At 52.3% G+C, this 11,110-nt stretch overlaps 1 protein-coding gene across 1 annotated transcript; it reads right to left on the reverse strand.

Moving 5' to 3' along the window:
- Nucleotides 1-4,792: 4,792 nt before the first annotated feature.
- On the reverse strand, nt 4,793-5,728 carry LOC135577987 (olfactory receptor 14A16-like). Its single transcript, XM_065048142.1, has one exon. The coding sequence runs from the start codon at nt 5,726-5,728 to the stop codon at nt 4,793-4,795; it is 936 nt and encodes a 311-aa protein (XP_064904214.1).
- Nucleotides 5,729-11,110: the final 5,382 nt, after the last annotated feature.

An 11,110-nucleotide genomic window follows, 5' to 3' on the forward strand; every position in this document is an offset into this window, starting at 1 on the left:
ACAGAAAGAAACATTGCTCGTTAGGGTTTTCTGTGTTTTAATGAGCCCCATGGCGTATTTGGTGCTGAGTCCATGAACCTCAGATACCAAGGACAGACTGAAGAATCTGCTCAAGAAGTCCAAGTCAGAACAAACTCCAATGTACCTTGAAGCATTAATGGCCCCACTGAGGGCTGTTCCTGACAAAGCCTCCCCAGGGACTCGTTAGAGCAGATAATTGGAGGCAGTGATTGCATCAGGCAAAGGCAAAGTGCAGCAGCTCTGATGCTGAGAAAGCCCTTGGTTTGTCTGATGAAGAACAATGGCCAAGCCTTGAGCCCCTGCCCCTGGGAAGGGAGATCCTGTCCCTCACGTGTGGCTCAGGTTCTTCCTGGGGCTGTGGGGAGTGCGATGCCCAGTGCAGGACAATAGTGTAACACTCCCTAAGGGGTGCAAGGAGGCAATGGGGTGCCATGGCCATGACAGCTATGTGTCTCCTCTTTGGCCTCGCTGGCAGTGACATCAGCCATAGCCAAGGGGACAAAGACCTTGGCTCTTTCAGGGACATCCAGCCTTGCCAGTGCCCTTGGCCATCTCCATCACAGTCCATCCTGCACTGTCCCAGGCCTGTGGCTGTTTCCCCACAGGCTGCAGACACCCCATGCACTTCCCCACCTTGTTCTCAGCCCAGTGTGTCCCCACCTGTGCTGCTGTCTCTCCATCCTCACCAGCTGTCCTTGAAACACAAAGTCATGGCTGATCCAGAGTCCCTCTGAATGACCACAGCACTGCGCTCAGAATGACATTTCTTTATCCTGAGCTCCACTCTGGACATCCAGAGCTGCAGTTTCTGATGGTTTTCCTTTCTCATGCTGTTTCCCACTACCCAAAAAAAAAAAAAAAAAAAAGTGCCATGCTCTTGGAAAGTGATTTTCAAGATTTCTGAAGCTACTACTGCTCTTTCTTGTCATGTTTTTACCATAACCACCAACTAAGACCTTGAGACTTACTCACATCCTGCTCCCAGTCCCCAAGTGCGATGAGGGAGAGAATTGAAAGGGAAGGGAGAAACTTGTGGGTTTTTAGAAAAAAATAATAAGACAATAAATATAATAAAAATAATATACTACTACTGCTAATATGCTTATACTAAAATACACAAATATATGATAAAATATATGATACTCAGTGCAATGTCACATATAACTCCAGTTGTGCTGAACAGACAGCCCAAAAGAAGAGATCACCCTGGTCCTGAACAGCTGCTCCCAGCAAGAAAAAGTACAAGTGCCAAAGGCAGAGAGACCCAAAGGCCAACTGAAAAACAGCAAAACATCGTAAAACTGAACTAACACTGAACTCCCGATACAATGGAACTTCTGAACAGAGCTAACCAGTGTAGCCGGAAAACCAAAACTAACTGGCTGGAAAAGGCATCTCCAGCTTTATACTGAGCATGACACTAATGGTAGGGAATAAAGGTGCTGTCCTGTCTGTGCCCTCTCCTGACAATTTGATCCTGCAGCTGCACTCCAAAGAAGTCCTTGGTTTCACTGACAATAGTTCAGGTTAATTAAATATCAATAGATAAATTAAATTAAGAAAATATACTCAGTGCAATGCCCCATGTAACTCCAGTCACACGGAGCAGCCAGTCCTGCAGAAGGGAGCCCCTTGGTCCTGAACAGCCCATCCCGGCAAGAGAGAGCAAAAGGGCAACAGGCAGAAAGGCCCAAAGGCCAACGGCAAAATGGCAGAATGGCAAAAGGCCGAACGGACATCGAACTCCTGACAGAATGAAACTTCTGAATGGAACTGACCAAACCAGCTGGAAAACCCAAAGTAACGGATGTAACAAGCCCTAAAAGCTGGCTCCAGCTTTAGACTGAGCATGGCGCTAATCATAGGGAATATTTCATTGATAAGCCTGCGTGTCAATCCAGGTGCTGTCCTGTCTGTGTCTTCTCCTCCTCCTGCCAATCTGTATCCACAGCTGGATGGCCGAAGGAGTCCTTGGTTTCCCTGACAACAGCCAAGATATCAGTGAGTTCTGGCATTCCTTTCATAGCAAATGGCAAACACTGTAAAGGTGCTAAAAGACAAAACGAACTCTATCCCAGAGAAGGAACAGCGTTATCTCATTATTCTCATAGTAAATCTAAACAAAAGACTGTACTAGTTGTGAAGGAGAGAGGTTCAAAATGCATGAAGAAAATTAACTCAATTTCATTAAAACCAGCACGTTTCCTCAGGCTCCCCTTCACCAGGCTAAAGAAGTTTGGGTCTCTCAACATCTCCACACATGACCCAGACTTCCTCTGGCCACACGACAGCTCCTCCCGTTCCTCCAGAATGGGGAACCGCACACCGGGACACACGGCTCCAGATGTGACCACAGCAGTGCTGAGTCACGATGGGCAATAACTGCCCTTGTCTGGGTGGCCACGCTCCTCCCAGTGCAGCCCAATGTGCTCATGGGCATGTTCCTGTTTAGCACCACTGAGAACTGGCTGAACATCCAGGCTCAGAGGGTTGTGACCAGTGGCACAAAGCCCAGCAGGATGCACCATGAGGAGCACTGAAGGACACCATATCCCCACCCAACATCTCCTCCTACAGGTGTCTCTTGGGTCCTTGGAACCACCTCAGTGCCAAGGGGGAGAACACTGCCTGTATGGGGTGGAGGAGATGGGGTCTGGCATGAGGGTCCAGGGGCAGTTTCTCCTGGTTGTTCATGCAGCAACAAGCTGGGCTGGATATTTGGAGAGAGGAACTGTTTCTAAGGGCCTCCAATGGGCTTGGGGATGGTCTAGATGCATTCAAGGACCTTTATGTCCTTGTTGGAAAAATATGTGGGGCCCAGAAGTGCACACAGCACTCAAGGTGAGGCTGCACCAATGCTGAATACAGCAGCATAGTCACCTCTTCTGACCACATGGCCATGCTGTGTTTGATGCACCCAGGATGCCGTTTACCATCTTGACTGTTGGGGGACAGTGTTGCCTCCTATTGACCCTGTGGCCAAGCATCATGCCAGATCCCTTTCTGCAGGGCTGCTCTCCAGCCGCTCTCTCCCAATCTACACTTGCGCTCAGTGTTACTCCATCCCAGGTGAACAATCCAACACTTGGACTTGTTCAATTTCATGCCAAGTGCTGGGTCCTGCACTTGGGTCACAACAACCCCAGGCAGCACTACGGGCTCAGGGAAGAGCAGCTGGAAATCTGCCCAATGGAAAAGGCCCTGGGGGTGTTGACGGACAATGACTGAACATGAGCCAGTATGTGCCCAGGTGGCCAAGAAGGCCACCAGCATCCCAGCATGCATCAGGAATAGTGTGGCCAGCAGGACCAGGCAAGTGATCATCCCTCTGTTCTTGGCACTGGTGAGGATGCACCTCAAATCCTGTGTTCAGTTTTGGGCCCCTCACTACAAGAAAGACCTTGAGGTGCCGGAGTGAGTTCAGAGAAGGGCAACAAAGCTGGTGAGGGGTCTGGAGAACAAGTCCGATGGGGAGCAGTGGAGGTAACTGGCGCTGTTTTGCCTGGAGAAAAGAAGGCTGAGGGGAGATCTTATTGCTGTCTACAGCTACCTGAAAGGAGGTTGGAACATGGAGGGTGTTGGTCTGTTCTCCCATATGGCAATTGGAGAAGGAAAGGAAACAGCCTGAAGTGGCACTTGGGAAGGTTCAGTGTGGATATTAGGAAAAATTTTGTCTTAGAAGAGTTTGTCAGGCATTGGAATAGGCTGCATAAGGAGTGGTTGAGTCACCATCCCTGGAGGTCTTTAAACTACATATAGATGATGTTCTTAGGAATACGGTTTAGTGCCAGAGTTGGGTTAATGGTTGGACACAGTGATCTTGAGGGTCTCCTTCAACCTAAATGATTCTGTGATCTCACTGGGATGAGAAACATGGTGAGGCAGCTCTCCCAGATGGAGTACTGATATGTATGTATGTATGGATGGATGGATGAATGAAGAGATGGACTGGGACAGAGAGGAGGATCAGCCTATCAGCCTAAGGGCTGGGGCCAGCCATGGCATGATGGAAGCAAGGCCAGCCCCACTTTGTCCCCTGCTCTTGTTTCCAAGAAAGCCTTTATACCCGTTGGTGGCAGCCCTCCTGTGCCAGCCCCTCTCACCAGCACACGACTCCTGGCCAGGAGCTCTTCATGCTGCTCCTGCTACCGCAGTGACAGAGCAGCCTGCCCTGAGCTGGGGAATGCAGAAATAGGGTTCTGTGGGTCATTCATTCTCCTGTTGAAGCACAGAGCACAGGGAGCAGGCTGTGGTGCCTGGAAACCACAGCGAGACAGTCCAAGGCAGATCACTGAAGGTCCTTCACCATCTCCAGGAACACTGGGCACCCACAGATGGACACTCAAACCAGCACCATGACGTAACATGGTGCCCCATGTCCTCCCCTGAGCCATGAAAAACACAAGTACGGCAGCATGGCCTTGTGGGGGAAATTTATTCAGGCTGACCACAGCTTTGGAGGAGGAGCCCAAGATTCAAATACTGAGACTGAGGAAATCCGCTTTTGTTGGGTGTTTCAAAAAGATGGCCCCAATTTCAGAAATACAGTGATTTCAAAATGGGTCCACACCTGTATTACAGAGAAGTGACACAGGACACCAGCTGTACCAGGGCCCCAGAAAGAGGTAGACAGGCCTCTGAGTCACTGCTCTGGAGAAGTGCCGTGGGTGAAGAAATTCCTTGACAAACATGGTTATCACAGATAAAATGCACAATGCACAGTAGGTTCCTGAGATGAACTGGAAATCACTTCTGAAGACACACGGGTAACTTATTGTTGCCGACAGAAAAATGACTGAATCAGCTTCTTCAGTGCCACTTTCAGCTCCTGGTTCCTCATGCTGTAGATGAGGGGGTTCACTGCTGGAGGCACCACCGAATACAGAACAGACACCACCAGGTCCAGGGATGGGGAGGAGATGGATGAGGGTTTCAGGTGGGCAAACATGCCAGTGCTGACAAACAGGGAGACCACGGCCAGGTGAGGGAGGCAGGTGGAAAAGGCTTTGTGCCGTCCCTGCTCAGAGGGGATCCTCAGCACGGCCCTCAAGATCTGCACATAGGACACCACTATGAACACAAAACAGCCAAATGCTAAGCAGACACTGACCACAAGAAGCCCAAGTTCCCTGAGGTAGGAGTGTGAGCAGGAGAGCTTGAGGATCTGGGGGATTTCACAGAAGAACTGGCCCAGGGCATTGCCCTTGCACAGGGGCAGTGAAAATGTATTGGCCGTGTGCAGCAGAGCATTGAGAAACCCAGTGGCCCAGGCAGCTGCTGCCATGTGGACACAAGCTCTGCTGCCCAGGAGGGTCCCGTAGTGCAGGGGTTTGCAGATGGCAACGTAGCGGTCGTACGACATGATGGTGAGGAGATAAAATTCTGCTGTAATCAAGAAGAGAAACAAAAAGAGCTGTGTCGCACATCCCAAGTATGAGATGGCCCTTGAATCCCAGAGGGAATTAGCCATGGACTTGGGGAGAATGGTGGAGATGCAGCCCAGGTCGAGGAGGGCGAGGTTGAGCAGGAAGAAGTACATGGGGGTGTGGAGGTGCTGGTCCCAGGCTATGGTGGTGATGATGAGGCCGTTGCCCAGGAGGGCAGCCAGGTAGATGCCCAGGAAGAGCCAGAAGTGCAAGAGCTGCAGCTCCCGTGTGTCTGTGAACGGCAGGAGGAGGAACTGGGTGATGGAGCTGCTGTTGGACATTGGCTGCCTGTGGGCATGAGGACCTGTCATAGGAGGAAAAGACAGTGACAGGTTAGGGGAGACTTCTCTGAGGAAAATAAACATGCTGTTTCTCATGGAAAACCTCCTCCCTGATGGAAGGACGTTTCAGCCAATTCTGTTTCTACCAACTGAAAAAAACAGTTCATCACAGCTTAAAATGCAGCTAAGGCATATAGATACTATGAACACACCTCTGGGTCAAGACCCCCTGTGTTGGTGTCAGAACAAAAACTGACCCACACTCGCACCCCAACCCCAGAGAGCAAGAGCACCAGGGACAGGTGGAGAAACAGGGAAGAACACTGCAGTGCTACCAGAAACTAAAGCAAGGACAGAAAGGCAGACGGGCATGCTGTGGAACCTTCTCCTGACCCGGCTGTGCTGCTGCCACTCACATGATGACACTGGAGAGCAAGTACTTTTAGCACCTTTTTTGTGTACCCCGTTCCAGGAACCCTTCACCTGGAGGTCCAGCTGCTGAGGTGGAGACTCGTGACCTGGACCCCATGGCTTTGGGGCAGAGGGTCTGCTGGGGAGGAGAGGAGACCAGGGGTTGCACTGGGAAATATGTCTGCGCTGGAAAGGTTGTGAGAGACGTTTCTAAATTCCGTCCCCAGCATTTCTGGCAGCAGTTAACTCTCCCTGCCCAGGTCTGTGCTGCCTGCAGCTGTGTCTCTGTCCCTGGTCTGCTCCCTGTCAGTGTCACAGACCCCGTCCCACCCGCTGTGTGCTCAGCTCTGTCCTGCTCACACCTCCTGGCACTGCCCAGGGGCAGCTCTGTGTGTGCAGGGGCTCAGGAGCAGCTCAGACCAGTCCTAACGAGAACTGGGGTCTCAGTGTCTTCTTCAAAGAGAGAAATAAATCCCCATCTCCCACTGCACACCCAGACAACCAAGAGTGGAATACTAAAAGCACAGATTCTTTCCCTTGCAACTGTTCCTGTCTCGATGTCCTTGTTCAGAAGGACCCTCTGCCGTATCTGTGGGGGGATCTGGAGCTCTGAGCAGCCCTGACCCACACAACCCCCTTCAACCCCACAAGCTCCCTGCCTGCCCTGCCGGGGGTCGCTCCTTCCACCCACAGCTGCTGCCGTGGGATCTCCCGGGCAGGCTGAGCGCTGACCCTGGCAGGCGGCAGAGTCCCTGCCCGGCACAGCCCTGGGGTGCAGGGACCCTGCTCTGCAGGACAGCCCTGGGCACCCCTGGGTGCTCACCCGGCTTCACAGCTGTTCAACATGGCCTGACAAGAGCCCCGTCCTTACAGATCCCACAAGCTGTGCCTGTGCCAGTTTCAGGAGATGCCTCCAGGAGCTACAGCTGCACTGCCCTGCACCCAGAGACTTACCATGGCAAGGGCTGCAAAGGTTTCTCCTCCAGTGAGCTCTCAGTCATCCTCCCAGTCCTGACCACCTTTAATCTCTCTCTGCCTTGCTCGTCTCCTGAGATCCCCAGGCAGAGCCCTCAGCCCTGCTGCGTGTGCAGAGGAGCTGCTCCTGGGCAGAGCTGTCTCTCTGCAGCGCTGCCGCTGCCATGAGCTCCATGTGTCCCAGGAGCCCAGCCCAGCTCAGCAGCACAGGAGCAGCACAAGGCGCTTTAATGACCCCTCTGGTGGGTTTGGGGCTGAGTCCATGGACCTCAGACCCTGGAGGAAGGTGATGAAACCTCTCAAGAAGTCAAAGTTAGATTCAACTCCAAAGTTTCTTGTCATGTTAATGGGTCACACTGAGGGACACAACTGAGAAACCTTCCCAGGTGTCTGGTCAGAGAAGAAAATTGGAGACAGAGATGACAGGTCAGGACAAGCAAGGTGAAGGTCTCTCTGATGACCAGTAAACCTGACCACCAGCCCTGGGAAGTCAGATCCTGTCCCGCCCACGTTGCCCAGGGCTCTTCCTGGGACAGTGTGATGTGGGGCTGTGCAAGGCCAAGGGCAGGACTATGGTCCCACACCTCCCAGGTTCCTGGCTGGGGACAAGGAGCCATGAGGCCCCTGTGCTGCAAGGACAAGGTGTCTCCTCACAGGCTTCAGAGGTGCAGACAACAGCCACAGCCAAGGGGAGAAGGAGCTCATGTCTGGTGGGGCTTTCAGCCTCTTTCCATCCCGTGATCATCTCCACGACAGCCTGTCCTGTGCTGTGGCATCCCCTGCACCTCTGTCCCTGCAGGCTGGAGACATCCCCCCTGCTGCCCCACCTTGCTCTTGTCTGAGCATCTTCCTTCCTTTGCTGAGATCTCTCCATCCTCCCCAGCTGGTCCTTGAAGCACAAAGCCTTGGGCTGATGCAGACTCCCTCTGCTGACCTGCTCCCCCACAGCACTGCCCTTCCACTCACATTCCTTTCTGCTCATGTCCAGCCTGGACCTCCCCAGCTGCACTTTGGGCCATTATTTCTTTCTCATGCTCTTTCCCACTATGAAGAAACCTCCACCACCTCTGAAACCGCCCTTCAAGCACTCTCAGGCTACTCCTGCACTGCTGCAGCCTCCCCAGCGCTGCTGGGCCAAAGCAGCCCAGGTCCCTCAGCACCCCACACCATGTGCACAAGGTGCTGAACCTGCCTTGGCACAGCCCTGCACTCTCCAGTTCCTCCCTGCTGCTCCAAACTGGGAAGCCGCACACTGGCACACACCCGTGTGTGTGGGTCACACCAGTGCTGAACCGAATGGGATGAGAACTGCAGGTGTCTGGGTCCCCACGCTCCTCCTCATGCAGTCCCGTGTGCAGCTGCCTTGTTCATGGTGAGTGTGCACCCACAGGCTGGTGTGGGGACCTTGTAGTGCCCAGGCCCTTCTCCTCAGGGTCACTGCTCAGTGTGTCAGGTCCTGCTCTGTCCTGATGGATGGGGTTATTGTCCCACCCCAATACAGAACTGGCCACTTCCCCTTATCAAACCCTAACCTAGCTGAATCCCAGATTTCCTCCAAGTTGCGTCTCTCCCCAGACAGAAGCTCCATTCGCTCAGCTGTTAATGTTTCCATGCAGACGGCTTATCCTGATGAGGGTGTCTCTCCCAAGATAACAGCATGAGGAGTTACAGGACACTATAAATAGCCCCTACTGGAGAAACTGTGGGGCCTTGGAGGTCTGGTACTTATAATGCCAGAGCTCTAGACTTAGAGGGGAAGTTTCCCTTCATATGAGAGACCAGCAGGAATGCGTGGAGCTCTGCCTGGGGGCAGACAATGTCAGCTGAAGGTTGAGGAGTCAGCATGAGAGGGCAGAACAACATGGGCAGTGTTGTGGTGATTGAACATCAGCTACAGAGTCACTGATGAGGAAGAGGAATGAGATGAGGACTCCTTCAGACAAATGAAAGAAGCCTCATGTTTCCAGGCCGTGTCCTCGTGGCAGATCTGAGATATTCCAATATCTCCAAGGTACCGGCCATCCAGGAGGGTTTGGAACCCATTGACAACATCTTCTTAACACGGGTGACTGAGGAGTCAGTGAGGTGAGGTGCCCTGTGGGACTTCACACTTACAAACCAGAAAGAGTTGGTCAGGATGGAACAGTCAGGGATGGAAAGTGGAGCTGAGGCTCCTGGGAGATGAGAACAAGGCCAAGAGCAGGATTTCAGGAGAGCAAGCTTTGGCCTGCTGAGGGACCTGCTTGGGTCCTACGGGATATGACCTTGGTGTCTGCAGAGCTTTTCTCTCCCATCTCCTCCCTCCTCTCTCCCACCTGCTGTTGTGCAGCGTTTTTTACCCTTTCTCAAATACAATATCCCAGAGGTGCTGCCAGCATCACTGAGTGGCTCAGATTTGGCAAGGACTGGGTCCATCTTGGAGCAGCTGAAATCAGCTCTGTCAGACATTGGTCAAACTCCTGTTGTCTTTTCAGAGAGGTGACAACTGTAGCACACCCACACTCACCCCCAGTTCCAAGACTTTGCCATGTAAGCCCAGTACAGGGTGACAACATGTTCGGTGTTACAAACTACTTGATCGTGGAGAAGAAATGGAAAAGATCTTCTGTCAGCAACCTGAGGAATCCTGCAGTCAATGAGCAGATTCCTAGGGGAAACTGCAATTGCCGTGGCATTCATTGATCAGTGAAAGCTGTAGGTGCCAACATTCTAGAAGATCTTGGGCCAACTGCTTAACATGGCTGCCTGGTGGGCCAACAAGGGTGATGCTCAACTGGATCTGGAACTGGGAAACAAGGAAGAACTGGTGAGGGATGTGAACATCAGTGTCCACCTTGGCTGTCGTGACCAGGACACAGAGGGGTCCCAGGCACCAGAGGGGAGGGAGGAAGGCCAGCAGCAGAGCACAGGCTGGTGGGCTCCAGAGGAGAAGACTTGGACATACTGGGGGATGGTGGGCAAAATGGTGCCATGGAAGTAGATCTGCAGGGTGAAGGAGCTCAGGAAATCTGATAATCCTTACAGGACATCCTGCTCTAAGAACTAGAATGATCTCTCCAAGTACCCATGAACAGAAGCATTTATCTCATGAGGCTGCTCCTCTGCACTGATGGAGCTCCAGGGCAAAAGGCCTCACACAGGAGGTGGAAGCAGGGGAAGCTGCAAAGGAGGAATTGAAAAACCTTGTCCATGGATGTGGGGATGATGACAAAGTTGCTCTGGACTTGATACCTGCACAGGAATGGCAGCAAGATGAGCTGACAGAGCTTCACTTGCAGTAAGAGAATATACAGAGTGAACGTGGGCCTGCTGCTGAACTTCATAAGAGTAGAATCAGACGGGACTGAGGTTCTTCATGGCTTCTTTGCCTCCATCTTCACCAGCAAGGTCTCCTGGGCCTTTGTTCCTGAAGGCAGGAGTCTGGAGAACACCCAGCAGTGGATGGGGCTCAAGTCAGGGGTGACCTGAGCAAACTCAGACACCATTACAGAGCAGGAGATGGGTCACTTGACCAGCTCCTGAACACAAGTATCGCTGTGCTGTGGCACCTGAGATTGCCAGGAACACCCACCTCTTGGTCTAGAGGAGTGTGACTCCTCTTGAGCTGTCCTGGCCTGTCTCCTCAATCACATGGTGATTTAGGCACCCACTTTTCTGACATACTCAGTCTTTATCAGGAGATGCAAAACATTAATATGAACTGGAGGCTGCTGATGCCGCCTGTTCTGGAAAGGGAGGGAAGGGGGAGCAGGGAATGAAACAGAAGAAATTGGGCTTTATTGCTATTTATTATGGAAATGCTCTCTGTTTGGCTATTCCTGAAATCTCTCTAATTATCCACACCTGACTTGAAGCCTTTAGGAAAATGCTGCACAGAGCCTTGGCTTGTCTCAGTCCTCCCTGTGACTTCTGGTTGGCAGTGCCTTGTTTTCTGGAGATCCAGTGTGTTACATCTAGGATCAGATTCACAGATCCATTTCCACCCGCAACTGGGTC

This window comes from Columba livia, unplaced genomic scaffold (assembly GCF_036013475.1).
Source record: "Columba livia isolate bColLiv1 breed racing homer unplaced genomic scaffold, bColLiv1.pat.W.v2 Scaffold_206, whole genome shotgun sequence".
Lineage (NCBI taxonomy): Eukaryota > Metazoa > Chordata > Aves > Columbiformes > Columbidae > Columba > Columba livia.